This window comes from Rhamphochromis longiceps, linkage group LG11, assembly GCF_057381845.1.
Source record: "Rhamphochromis longiceps isolate RC_006_pf linkage group LG11, R_longiceps_female_GT1.1, whole genome shotgun sequence".
Taxonomy (NCBI): domain Eukaryota; kingdom Metazoa; phylum Chordata; class Actinopteri; order Cichliformes; family Cichlidae; genus Rhamphochromis; species Rhamphochromis longiceps.
Window position 1 is genome coordinate 29,742,249 of NC_140567.1, and position 14,741 is coordinate 29,756,989.

Here is a 14,741-nt window from a genome sequence, read left to right on the forward strand (position 1 = left end):
GCTTCAGATGCAGCCAGAGTCGGAGAAAATCCCGTAAGAAAAGCTGTGACTCCCGCCGATTGCACATTTCAATGAGGTTACACAAAACGACAGCAGGCACACAGGCCACAGTTCATTTGATGTTTAGAACACTGCAAAAAGCGTGAACTGGTAGAGGAACTGATGGGTCTTAAAAGCACACAGTGGTCTCGTGAAATATTCAGTTTTTTTTAGTAATTTCTAGTAACTAAAATTTGTATGATCAATAGAACACTTAAAACCTTTGCACAGCACCGCGCATACATCATGACGCATGGAATTGTGTGCTTTTGCAGATTGTTTTTATACACATTCTCACATTCAGTTTAACCCACTCCACGGCAGGTGATATTCCCCGTTTTCCCCCGCGTTTACCCTTTACCCACAGACCTCAACAAAACAGACTATTTGCTTGTTTTTCTTTTTCTTTCTTTTTTTTTTCAAAATCCATCCACACACAAATATTGACGTGCTTTTTCAAACCCACACTGAGAAACATGACAGTATGTTATTTTTTATCCACTTTTTTTTTTCTTCTGTTTCTTTTTTTTTTTTATGTTTTTCTTTTTTCTTCATCAAGGACAGATTATGTACATAGAGATGTTATACGCCACTGAAAAATCCAGCGGAACGCTTACATGGAACAAAAAAAACGGTAAGTGATAAAACTAAAAACAAAAGCATAAGAGGCATGTAGATAGTGACAGGAGACAGGAAAAAATAAGAAACACTGACCAAATGACCTGCTCTTGTGCTTGAAATGGAACCCGTCGTTGTTTATGAAGCAACAAGATGCATGCACAACGGGCGTTTTGTCACGCAGATGACCCAAATACATTGCAGCGGGCAAGACTTTTGAGAACAACATGTATTGTAATGTTTTAGAATAAGGGCCATTTAAACAGAGCTTCACAATCATTTCAGAGTACTGTACACAATAAAAGTACAACAACAGACTTATTTGATTTACCTTGTTAATGGCAGATTTTCAGATATTACACCACAGCTTTAACCATGACTGACATCTCTTGCACAGTAGAATTAGGGGTTATTGCTGGCTTGAACCAAAAATTTGAGTAAAATAACAAATAAATAAAAGAAAAAAACACACACACATTCAGACATTTGATTCAATATCGAGTAATTCCTCTTTCATGTCGGTGTAGTCAGGGCTCAGCCAGGGAGATGTTCAGGCTCGTTATGGCAAATTTGCATATAGTCTCTGCATGTGAGTGGAACAGTGCTTTAGGAGAGAAAAGGGCTCTGCCATATTGAAATATATGCCTTCCTCCCACTGTTTGTGCCATGTGGGGGAAGTGGCTGGATAATTGTGCCATGGGGGTTTGGTAGTGCCCGTGCCTGCATGTCACAGGTACACAGTGGATGGAGTACTGGTGCACCAAGGTGAGGTTGTCCTTGAAGAGGATTCCTGTCAGTTGCAGGGCTGAGCTTGATTTATAGGGGCCATAACTGGGTGGCAGGAAGGACAGGTGGAGCCCGGACTCCTTCACTTAGCCAGCCACAGGTAATGGCTAATTACATCTTTATCTCAGTGCGGTCTGGCAGAACTAGGAATGACTTACAGCCATGACCAGAGGATGACATTTATCTAGCTGGTCAAAACAGAGAAAGACACACTATGACAAGTGGAGGGATGTGCAGTAAATGTGTGTGTGAGGTGCAGCTAACAGCATGACAAAAAGAGTCAAATACATAAACTGTTACAAATTATAAATTACATTATCATTCATAGCTTCTGGAGCTGGTTGAAATGATCCCTCAGAGTGTTTCAAATGTGTCTTTAAAAAGCTTGTCATGGTAAAATAGAGCACGTCACTTTGAAAACTTTACACCTTTTTTTTGTAGTTTTGTTTTTTCGTTGTACTTGTTCAATGTGTGTGAGTAAAGTACAAAAGAACTCTTTTTTTCCCCACGCACGACTCTTTACCATCAGATTTTGTTCGTTTTTTTTTCTCACATGGAATTACTATTCATAGTTATTCAAATACTTATTAACATCATCATCGTCATCATCTGTAGTATTATTAACACCAAAAAAGTAAAAGCAGGTAACCTTGCAGAGAAAAACAGACACAGTGCAGGGAAGGAGGGAGAGGAAGGGGAGGAGGGAGGGAAGGAAGGGAGTGTAGAGGGAGTATGGACTCACAACAGGAACATCTCTAACCGGTACATGCTATCAACAAGCGACAAAGAGGATGGAGCCTCAGCTTTTGAAACAGAAGATATTGTTGTCAGTGGACAGTCTCTTGCTGCTTCAGAACACTGGAGCGTAGTCGAGGCTTCTGGGAGATGTTGTTCTTCCCGAGGCAACTTGAAGTCGCCAGCATGGCCTCTGTACTGCATATATTTACACTGGGTGGGAAGCGTAGGGAGGGAGGGAGGGAGGAGGAGACATAGAGCAGAGAACACTACAGCGATGCGAGGGGGGACTAGACAGAGCACGCTGAACAGAGGGGTAGTCAGGTAGCTAAAAAGGTTTGGGTAGTGAGCGAGTCTACATGCGAAACCTTAATATAAACTCCCCAAATTACATAGAGGGGTAGTTAAGACTGACGCCATCACCACCCAGCCGTTTTTTTAAAATACATTTTGACATCATTCATAGCAGTTTTTCTGCTACACAGTTAAAAATCAAAAAAACATACGTATGTGTGTGTGAGTATGTAAGGTGTGAGATCAAAGGGTGACAATTCACACAGCCACCAACTGGACAATTTTTAAAAAGGGCACATGACCGCCAGTGCCATATCATAATGCATCATTATCATCATATAATTTCATTAAATATCCACCGTAACATTGTGATTTCACGTATAATTTCCATAAGGCAAACATTGTAGGTCAGTCAATAGTCTATGTAATATATTACATAAATGATCTTCCGCTTGTTAGATAATCTATTTTGTTGTTGATCACTAACACAATTATCTTTAATATACACTCTCTATTAACATCAGCCCAGTGGTAATAATGGGAAAAACAAAGAGGCTAAGTACCAAGTCAGAGAAATCTGCAAGGCATTCTGGGAAACAAAAGGAAAGACTGTACGTGTGTGAGGGAAAGAGTGAGAGAAAGAGATAATGAGTGTGAGCTGACCTTAAAATTGAGGGCGCTGGGTGGGGGTGGGGGATTGGGCGGGTGGGGTGAGGTGATGGGGGGAGTTTTGTGTTTGATGCAATGATTCAATGGCTCCTGGAATAATGCATATTCTTTTTGTTCACAGTGATGGGTTCGCAATTAAAGAATTTCATTTCCGTTTTCCTTCCGTTGAGTGGGAGAGAGGGCGGGGAGGGAGAGGTGGGGTGCTCAGGGACGTTTCCAGGTGGAGTTTGATCATTACACCTTCAGCAGAAGAGCAGCAGAGAGGGAAACCCAAACGCACACGATGACACTTATCCCTGCGTGTAAACCGGTCCCTCGCCCCTGTAGGGCCCCCGGTCCTGGACAGAGAGAATGGAAAGAAGAGGAGAGGGGAGCACAGGGGGGCAGCGGGGAAACGCATTGTTAAAAACACAAAGAACGCTACAACCACCGGTATAAATGAGGAGTCTATTTCTGTGACAGCCTGTAAAAATTTTTAAACATATTACAGTTAATTAACAGAATTAATTCTGATACTCTGGCATAATTACTGTAAACAATGTGTTTTACATTAGGGAAATGGTGTTTCTTGAAATATGAACTACAGTTCCTATTTTCTAAGTGCTAGGAAAAGGCAGGGGGGGGGGGTGTATTTGTTTTTGCGATGAAACAGCCGAGCTTTTGGTCTCATTTGATATCACTGTGTACTTAGTAGGGAAATGGTAATCAGCACGTAGTACTGTGCAAAAGTTTTGATCCACCCCTCTGACCCCTACCTGGCTATTTTCAGGAGAATGGTTTTTTTGTTGTTGTTGTTTTTTTGTTAAGCCAACTGTGAGCACTGACCTCTGAACCATTCAAGCACAACTAAAGCTGCCTAACTGTGTCTTTAGGCACTTTTTTAGTAGCAGCCTGTTGATAAAGCATAATGTGTTCCTCTTTATGTAGTTCAACGTTTTAGACAACATAGATCGAAAGACATAAAATAGTATTTTTGCACTAATAAGGTGATTAACAAAGAGCTATTAAGTAAAATCTTGATATAGTGTGCAGTGTGTTCTTAAAAAATCTGAGGAAACTGGAAAAGTAGAGGACAAAAGGGCAAGTGACTGAACAGTAACTGAGAGCCACGTCCTCAAGAAATAGGAAAAATCCATCAAAGACTCGACATAGAAACTGAGAGAATGTTTGGTTGAAATATCTACACAGGAAGTGAGTTCAAAACACACTGTTAGCCAGTGGTGTTGGAGAGCTTGTGAATGCTGATGGAATTACGAACACTGAAAAGTACCATCAGATTTTGAGCAAACATGCAATCCATCTTGAAAGTGTCTGATTTTCAGCGTGGCAATGATACCAAACACACTGGCAAAAGAGTAAAAGAATACCTGGATAGAAAACACACAATCGAGTACTATCAGTTGTGGACCTTGACGTTCCTGAAGGGTCATTTTCACAGAGAACGGAATAAAAAGCGGCCAACATCCAAAGAAGAGCTTTGAATGTCCTTCAAGAACCCTGGAGAACTGTTCTTTAAGACTACTCAAAGAAATGACAAAAAAAAACTTGCTTAAGAGAATTCAGGCTGTGTTTAAAAGTAAAGGTGGTTTTACCAAATACTGACTTTCAAGGTTGTTACAATTTTACTCTAACAATGTAGTTCGTGCCTTATATACTGTATTCACATTTATATTTGCATGTTTCAGTAAATCACTGCACCTTATCAAAAGATAAGGGGTGGGTTAATTTTAAAAGAAAGTAACGCTATTAAACCAACATTTAATATATTCAAATGACACTGAAAAGCCAGAAATGGATGCATGTTTCGTCTGATTCTGACATGTCATAACATTCATAATGAAAGGGGCATTTGAAATGAAATTTAGCAATTATTAATATTACCAGTTTGACATATCCAAAGATTCACCATGAGGTCTAAATCATTACATTTCTTAATTTAGCGACACAAATATACTCAGTGTCAAGTTACAACCCATGAAAAGCTTGCATGAAACATGTTCAGGGTTGACATATTAAATGTAAATAACATTCATCACGCTTCACTCCATTTAGCCTGTCAAACAGCGAAACAGTGCAACACTGCTGGCGCTGGAAACCCACACAACGTGTGACCCAGATAAATTATTCATTTTTACACCTGTGTGTTAAAAGCAAGGGGAAAAAAGGCTATTGTGAAACTTAAGAAAGTTAAAGTGGTTCATCTGAAGTTGCAAAGCCATTAAATGCTGGAGTGATAACCTAAAACTGGATTAATAGTACAGGGACAGGCTAAGCAGGAATTCTGTTGTTGGTCCTCCAGGGTGTGTTTTGATTTATAATTTAGTCAGATTCCATCCACAGGTATCACCTCAGTGCTGCTAGGCACATGTGTTGTTTATGATAAGGTGGGCCTGAGATGGGATGTGTAGTCCTATTTTAGAGATGGATCTATGGAGCTTACACGCTGAACCACTATAGATACAGCATAACCTTATTAAAGAGGAACAGTCATGAATAAAAGTTAATACAGCAGCTTATTCAATGTAACTCAGCATACCATCAAGAATATGGTACTTGCAGTAAGGCATTGCATAATGCTTGAATGGGCAACTGTAAGAACCCTTAATTAACCCACTCTTGTGCTTTTATGTAGTCTACTAGGTTTCAAAAATCTAACCTGGTGGCTTATAAAGTATCAGTGTGAAGTGAAACCTAGTACAGACTGCCAATGGTCTCAGTAATGGACTCATTGGTAGGGGGTAATTATGATAATATGCCAATTTTGATGTGATAGTGGTTGTTGATGTTAAAATGCTGCATGTGGCACCTTTAAATGCTGAAACAATCTGTATGAAAGCAGGGAAAGAAAGTCAGGGAAGGCAATGACAGTGAGGGACAGGGTATGAATAGAAATGCCACAAAGGTATCCGATTATGCTGCGATTTTCTGTGCCCGGTCCAGAACAGAAAGGAGTTTGTTGTGTTCTAATGATGGCAGGAGGAGATTAGGAAGGAAAAAGGAGGCAGAAGGACAGATGATGGAGAGATAGGCTGACAGAAGTGGCAGCGGTGGTGGAAAAAGAGAGCAGGAAGATATATGGGTCTGACGGAGGAGTGAGTCATTGAAGGGAGACTGGCCGAGATAATGGGCACGGGAATGAAAGAAGAAAGGGGATAGATGAAGGACTCACTTAAGATGGTAATGCTGAATGCACCAAAGGGGGGGGGTGGGGGGTGTCGGGAAATGGAGGGGTAGGAAATCGCTCATTGGGGACGGTTAATGTGAATTGGGCTCCGAGAGAAATGACAACTTCTTGGGTAACGGGACAGAGTCGAGCGACAGTCTGTGTGTGTGCGTGCAGACGGGAATGTGTATGGACGAGAGACGGAGAGTTTGAAGGAACTCGGGGAAGAGAGATGGTAATATACGCAAGCAAAGCTTTAATGGGGCGGAGAATAACGAAAATGGGAAGAAGGAGGCAGGAAGAGGCTGTGAAAATGCTGTGCTGTGTGCAGAGCATAAACAGAGTGGGCGAAGAGGGAAGAACAGTATGTCATTGCATATAATTTTGTGGTAGTGGGTCATGCGTGTTTCAAGTCTTGCACGATGATTGATGTCAAACGTAAGTGTATTTTTGAAATCTCTTTGCATACATATACCCTGCTGTGTGCTGAAGCCCCTGCGTTTAGTTAGTCGTGTGTGATAACTTACTAAACAGCAGCATACTGGCGTTGGAAGCCCCCAGACGGTTTGAGGCAAAGCAGGTGTAGTTGCCAAAATGTTTCTCTGTCACATTGGTGAATAGCAACAGCGAGCGTGTCTTCTCATTTTTGATCCTTAGGGTGTTGTCACTCTCTACCGGCCTGGGTAGCCATCGTGCAGTAACAAAAGCAAAGGGAGAAAGTAGAAAGGAAAGACAAGAAAATTGGTGACAGAAAATAACATCACACTCGAGTCAGTGTGAACAAGAAACTTTTTGCTCAGAGAGACGAACGTGCAAAATAGCCCTCATCTCTATGTTCTGTCTCACCTTGTAGTCTCAGCCCATAAATAACTGATACCTCCTATTGGGGCCTATTATACTCTATTAACAACTCTCTCTGGCTAGCAAAGCCTTGTCTAAGTACTTCTGTGTCGTGCTTCGCCTGATGCCAAATCACCCTGACTCCTCTACGCTCTCTGGGACCTTTTACAAACTTGGAGGGGCAGTTTATGTGTCTGTAATATAGAGGAAATATGTTGCCAACAAGCTAATATTTCTCCGGAGATGGCAATATATACATGATTATCTCAGATATATACTAATGCCAGAGGTTAGGTACATCAGCAGCAGCCAAAACCACATCTACAGTACATGGCTGAAAAATGAATTCTCTGTCTGAAAATGTTCAATTTGAACCATTCTCTTATGAGAATGAAGACACAAAATTACCCAAATTTTATGAATAATGTTTCCTTATTCTGGGGGTTTTAAAACAAAAATGCAAAAGAAGATGAATACATTATTGAGTTTTAAATGGCTAAATCTGTTTTCTTTCTCCCCCCTCTTCTCTAACCTGCTGCGCACTGGATGGATTTTAATAATCCTCAAGTCACATTTTAATTATTGCATTTTTTTTTTTTGTTACTGTTTATCGACAGATGGTTAAAAAAAAACAGTGGTTTGGCTGTGGCTTATAATTACTCCCTCTAACCAGACAAACTGTTACTTTTGTGGCGCTGCACTGAGTTGTCAACCAATCAAATCAATGCCACAAAACAAAAACACGAGTTAATGACACCTGCAAGTTGTTTGCTTAACATAACCCCTTGAGGAAAAGCATTTTCTATAAAGCTTCAACTCATGTATATATATATAAAAAAGGATATTTTAAATGTGGATCATAGATCGTATGTAAAAGATGGAGATGAGCAACCATGAGTTTACCCACTCGTGTGTGGGTTTAGGTTGTGAAACAGGACATGACTAAATCTGCATGAGAGCTGAAGTTCCCCTCAGGCATTTGCAGCCAACGCTAGCGATGTCTTTCTAGCTTGATAAGCAGGGCGCACCTGTAATTCACTGTGATATTAAATGGAATGCTGATTTGGCGAGCAAATATCAGGCTTCAAACAGGTACACCTGCCTCAACCAGCGTATACGTGATCTTCGCCCAGTCTGCCTATTCCGTGTAAGTAGAACAGTACCAAATGTTATAACTGAAAGATTCAGGAGGCTTCATAGCAGACAAATTGGCACCTAAATTGACAGTGTTCTCACCTATGATCATCCCTGTACCACTCAAAGGAGGCCGGCGGGACTGCCATGGCTTCACAGCGCAAGATGGCTGTCTTCCCCAAATGGGCTGGCATGTTTTTCATGTCTGTGATCATGGGAGGGTCTGGTAGAGAAGGATAGGAGAAAACACAAACAGAGAGACTGGAATGAGTAATGTGTATACATTTAGCTTCACTTCAACCAAAAAGGCAGGTCTAGCCACAAGGTTAAAAAGCACCTGCAGAGAACAAATTTAAAATGTATACATAATAAAGCATCTAAATCATTAACATATATTATTAATACATCACTGTGGACATGGAGTTCATTTTGTGCAGCGCACAGGTGGGATACTTACAGTTGACTGTGACTATGACCTTACGCTGGTCTGGAGGGGCCACACCATTGTTGGTGATACATTCGTAGTCCTGCGCCTGCTGCCTTGTGATCTCTGTGATCTCCAGGAACTCCCCCTCACGCAATGTCCCATCTATTAGGTAGAAGTCAAAGGTCACTAAAAATCATATGCAAGGTGATGCAGGCAACTGATTTAAGCTTTTTTAGCTGAGGCTAATGTCATTTGAGAGGCCAAGATGCACATATTAGATGACAACATATAATGCATTATTCAAGAACATTTACAAGAAGTGACGTTGGGCTGACCTTGGTTACTACTTAAGTTGTGGTTAACACATTCGCCCTACATGTGAAAGACTCACAGTTTGAGACCAAGATGAGACACAAAAACAGCCTCAGGGGGTCAAAACCAAGCGCTCGGCCCGAGCTTGGATAAATGGGAGGTCTGTATCAGGAAGGGCACCTGGTGTGAAATCTGACCCCATGGCAAATAAAGGAACAGCTGAATGTCCATTCTTTTATTATCAATACTCAAATGGCAACTTCCTCATGTATTTATTGTTTATCGCAATTTAGAAATATTAATTTGGATTATAGAAAAACCTCAAATAGTTAACAATGCAACAATACAGTGCATGATGATACTTATTATGAGCATTAAGGTGTGTATAATTACGAAAAAAATATTATAATTCAATTTTTATCTCCTGGCCCAAATGCTCATTTCTTCAGTTGATGTTTTCGCACATGCAAAGTAAGTAAACACAATGTGACAGCAGTGACTCTTTTACTACTTTTATACTGTCGGGGGAAATTGTAAGCTTTGCTTTCTAAGCGTTGGACACACTGGGAGGGGGGGGGGGGGGACTGCTCATTCACCACATTACGCGGCGAGCAAGAATATTTGGCGGTTATTTGATGTTGACAAACTCCCAGGTGAACAAAAAAACAAATTAGTCAGTCTCACACTTTCAGTCTTTTTCCTTGGGCGACAAAACAGCCACAGAATCTCTTCAGAGAGGAGAGTCGAGGGGACAGGCTACAAGTTATTGCTCCTTCATGTGAGGGAATGGATGCTGTGGGTGTTATTGGTTCGACAGTGGAAAAGAGAGCGAGGGAGAAAGAGTGCAAGGAGAAGAAGAATGATAGCGAGCGTGCACCCCCTCCTCCTGTAAGCACAGCAGCCAGCTGTCTCGCAGCCTCCGAAACCATTAGGCCTTTTTTTTTTTGCCTTTACCCCATTAAAGAAGTCAGACTGTGGAACACAACATAATATATAATCTCACCACTAACAAGGAAATCCAGCTCTTAAATTGCTGCACACTTTCCCCTTTCAAAGCCCCCACCCAGTTCCCAAAACACACAAACCAAGTCATTGTCAATCAGCAGACCTTTACTTCCCTTAACAAACACACAAACAGCTCCTGAGTACGTTTGAGAGGAACACCAACGCAAACACGCACACATAAAAAAGACGCTAAACGCCACGATTATTCCTGTCAGAGATTAGCGTGGCGGTTCTAATTGAAGATTATACTGGAGGATTATTAGTGCGGCTACTGAGCTGGAGACGATTATTTGCAGCTGCTGCAGCAGAGGCTGAGCAGCGAGCGACAACCGCCGTGATGGCTGCTTGTGCCACCCGGGTGAGCCGTGGTTGATGGGGTGGGGTGGGTGAGATGTTATTCACTCATTCGATTAGTCTAATAAATATTGCTCTCTTGTGACATCTCTGTCAAGCAGGCAGAGCACCCAGCTTTGCAAGGAGGAGGGAGCCGTGGCAGCGTAGAGGGAAGAAGGAGAAGAGATAGAATCAGACAACTAACACTGGAGAAATTACACACGAGGCTGTTACAGGTGACGAAAGAAATCAAAAGGACAAAGCAAAGAATAAAAAACCCCGAGAGCAATCGAGTTATAAATTGAGAATTACAGACACAGAGTGTGGTAATTTGACAGCGATACCGTGTAAGAGACTGAAAGAGATACACAGATGTACAGATAAAGAAAAAAGGAGAGAAATGGCAACATAACGAGAGAAACAGTGACAGATGTCAGGTTGGTTATTTGATATTAGGTTTTTTTCATGGACTTTTCATCCATAGCATCTATGTATGATGTAATATCGCAAAGCAGTCCTTGCACTCCCCCTTTATTCCCCTCCCTCTCCATCCCCTGAGATCTCTGGACCTGCATTGCACACCTCTCTCCACTTTGGTGGGAGATCATATCTGAGCGGAGCCGGCCCTTGGCACTCCCACAATGGTCTGTAAAATACAGCTCCATGAACCACTTATGGCTTTTGAAGGAGCCTGACTCCTGACCACCAGAGATAGTTGGATTGCACCTTGGAAGAGACAGGGTTTGTGAATAAGAGGGGGGAAAAGGATCAAGAGTTCTGGCCCGCAACAGTGAAACCGTGCTCTATTTCCCCGGCAGCACTTTGAGCTTGACTAGACTACCAGGGCACTTGATTTCTCGGCTCCTCTTATCCATTTCCATTACAAAAACTACAGTCAAGGCAGAGTGGTCTGATGTGAGGTTAAAACAGAGATGGGTGGGCAGTCTAACAAATGATAAAACCAGTCATTCTGGTAGCATATAGCAGCTGTAATGTGTGTCAATTGATCTAAATGATACAGTAGAATTTCAAGGCCAGTGCTCCCCAGTGCTTTACACGTGTATGACTAAAATTCCTCAAGAACACTTCAAATTGTTTTTCCCATGTTTTTTCCTGCACTTTGGATCTGCAAAATGTTGCTTGATCAGCAATGGACTTAAATTTCAAGCTCCTTTTTGATCGTGGGATGTAAAAACAAAGGACAACCTATTAACATTTGCTACATTTCACAGTTCCCAGGTCTTTTGGGGGACTCATTAAATATTTGGAAGCAATTTTTTAAAGTTTTACTGTGTTTAGAATGAACAAATGTGCTCATAGCTGGGAAAGTATTATGATTTGAGGAAATAGATTAAGAGATTGTTAAATCAAGATATAACGCAGTCCAAGTCTTGCACGTTAACACAAATCCATAAACATTTGTTTATGAAAGCACAGTGTCCGACATATATGCTTAGTGGAAACACTTCACAGTTGAAAAAATAAAGGTGCTTCTGGGAACACTGTTTGACCACCTGTTGACTGGAAGCCATCAGACTTCTTTCCTCCTTTCCAGTTACCTAATTTCCCCACCCACCTGCACACATGCTCCTTATTCCCAAATTACATGTGCATGATAAATTGTACTCAGTATTCAGTGTTCTTGCCAACATACACAGGTCATCTGACAGTCATCTATCATCTAGTCATCTATCCTTTATTGTACCCATATAGTGTTTAAGCCTGTCGCCCATTTGGATTTGTTTCCCTCTGCTTACCGCCTTCCTGTTGCCAGCCTTCGAACTGAATTGGAGCCAAACAAACCATATTTTAATTATGACGGCACTGCTGTTGAGTTTAGCATCCCAGCCCATAGAACACCTACCAGAAATATCAAAGCCCAATCTACTGCCATCAACTGTAACTAACCTATTTATATATTCTATAAGCATACGCAACAATTATACTTATCATCCTGTCCGAGAGTTTTAGTTGGCACCAAAAGAATATCACCTTCCTTCCACAGCCATAAGCATCTATTCTAAGACTGTGTTACTGCAGGATTTAATGGATGGTACGTCAAATGATAAGCCTGGGCTGTGCTGGTGTATTTAACTGGATAAGACAAAATGCCTGTATGCCTCTGTGTGGGTCAACTGATGGATGCCAGAGAGAGTGAATGGGTGCAAAAGATTGTATCTGTGCTTCTGGTGAAGATGAAGGAGACGGCGGCTGCAAATAACAGCGCCGAGCGGTATTACTATCTGTATGTGAATAAGGAGTCTGGTAGCTGCAGACGGGACGCAAAGGGGTCAAAGACTTTTAGCATATCCCCCTCATCCCCCTCACCTTTCAGGTGGTTCTCCTCCTCCTATTCTACCACGTCTTGGTGTACTGCATACGCATTTTCTGCTCAACTTTCAACTCCTCTTCTCACTGCCCCTCCCTGCAGTTTCTCTATGCAGTCTCTGAGTAATGGGGACAGATGGCCGGCAGCTTCTTGCTGTTTCTTTGGGCTCGACCCCCCTCCTTTCTCTACCACCCCTGGTCCTCTGCAACTGATGGCTTGGTTGCAGAGACTCCTACGGAATAGCAATGTGGGCCCTATCTCTTTCTCTGCAAGCAGAGGGGTTATAGGGGGGTGGGGAAGCAGTTTGAGTTGGTGAGGTGGTTAGAGAGGGAGGATTATTGCTGAGAGAGGAGAAATGCTGTGGACTTTCAAGAGAGGACAACTGCACAGAGTTTGTGATGTGAGGTTGTGTGCGTGTTTGCTGCAGGTGTGCATTCATGCATGCTTTCCTTTTCTCCTCTATATTTTGTGTGTCTGTGGGTGTGTGTGATCACTCCTGGGTTTGTCCCTCCCTGAGGTACTGTAGTGTACTGTGTAGGTTCATAAGCACTAACTGTACAGTGAAGGACATACTGTTCACAGCATGATAACCCAGTCACAAACAGAAAGAGAGAAGGAACAGGCCTCTGAGTAAGCCCAAAGCTGTCTGTAAGTGCAGCACTACAGTAGGTTGTGCATTTATCGGCAGTATAATTACATCGTGTTCAGTAGTTGTTCACACTGACCTATTTATTACTGCTGCTTGCTACTGCATTTGATCTGTGTTGCTACAGCTGTAGTCAGGCTACAAGTTAGCCAATTCTGTTGTGTGAAAAAAAAGTCTGCAAAAAAGTGCTGAAACCAACAATAAAAAATGAAAAACTGTAAAATAATGATCCTTATTGCTTCGCAGCTTCCTATTATATTCATCTGTCAGTTGCAAAGGATATTATGAAACTTTCTAGCACACATGCTGATATTATAAACAAGAAAGTTCAATTCTGATAATTCACCCATTGTCACAGAGCTCTTAAGCTTCCAGTTTATCCCACAACACAGAAACAGCAAGAAAATAAATTAACATCTCAACCTTTTCTCTGAAAACAAACAGCTGAAACTCTGAGTCATAGCACAGTGATATATTCAGTACATAGCAATTTTCTTTATGTGTCAAACAGATGAGACAGAAACTACAAATTGCAATTTTGGCAAAAAAGTAAAAGACCAAAAAGTGAACTCTTCAATCTCTAGAGACCAGATAAAGGTTATTTGCTTGACTTTGGACATCGGCGATGACGAAAACGAGAGCTAACATGGAATAATGCTGCGCTGATTAGATCAAATGGACTGACTGACTTCATCTATCAAGATGCGCTTCCTGACCACCCTGAACAAGCTCCAGTTCCTCACACCAGAAGAGGTTTAAAATAGCTGATTTGGTGCCAAAAGTGGCTGTTGGCATCACGATGCTGGTTGACAAGGTGGATGAAGACAGATGCTGATGATTACGGGCGGCGCGGTGGGGATAATTACGTATAATGTGTGGTTATTTGGGACAAAACATTGGGACATGGGGAAATGCGGGAGTATGAATTTAAGATGGGGACAAACTAAACAGCTGGGTTTAAGAATGATGACACAGAAGCCAGGGATAAAGACGTGAACATGAGCTGAATGCTGATAAGCTTATAGGCTGGGAGAAAAAAAAGGCTTTAACAGGCGAATGAGTGTCAGGGATGAATGTAAAGGCAGGGAGATAAAGGTGAAGCTGTGAACATTAGATCTCTGTATGTTAAGGCAAGCAAGCACGAAGGGGTAGCTTACATTTCTGTTCTTTCCAGGTGACAGTGGGCTCAGGCCGGCCGACTGCCAGACAATAGAGGTTTACATTCTCTCCCTCGTTCACTGACACATTTTTTGAGATGTTGACGATTCTGGCTGGCACTGAAAAACAGGATCGCACCATTAAAATATGACCTCGAAATACATTATTGATAAGGTACAGCTTTACATCCTATTAAGGTGTTTAACATATGATGCAAATCTCTGCAGCTTAGACAGACACACAATCCGCTGAT

At 41.8% G+C, this 14,741-nt stretch overlaps 1 protein-coding gene across 1 annotated transcript in view; it reads right to left on the bottom strand.

The window, feature by feature from the left end:
* Window positions 1-425: 425 nt before the first annotated feature.
* The window catches only part of iglon5 (IgLON family member 5), a 106,501-nt gene continuing 92,185 nt past the window's right edge, over window positions 426-14,741 (bottom strand). The window contains exons 4-8 of the mRNA XM_085423553.1: window positions 14,488-14,607; window positions 8,736-8,867; window positions 8,381-8,501; window positions 6,832-6,983; window positions 426-3,479 (exon numbers count right to left, since the gene is read on the bottom strand). Coding sequence (XP_085279679.1) covers window positions 3,376-3,479; window positions 6,832-6,983; window positions 8,381-8,501; window positions 8,736-8,867; window positions 14,488-14,607 — 629 coding nt within the window. The 3' untranslated portion in view covers window positions 426-3,375. The remainder of the gene's footprint in view (window positions 3,480-6,831; window positions 6,984-8,380; window positions 8,502-8,735; window positions 8,868-14,487; window positions 14,608-14,741) is intronic.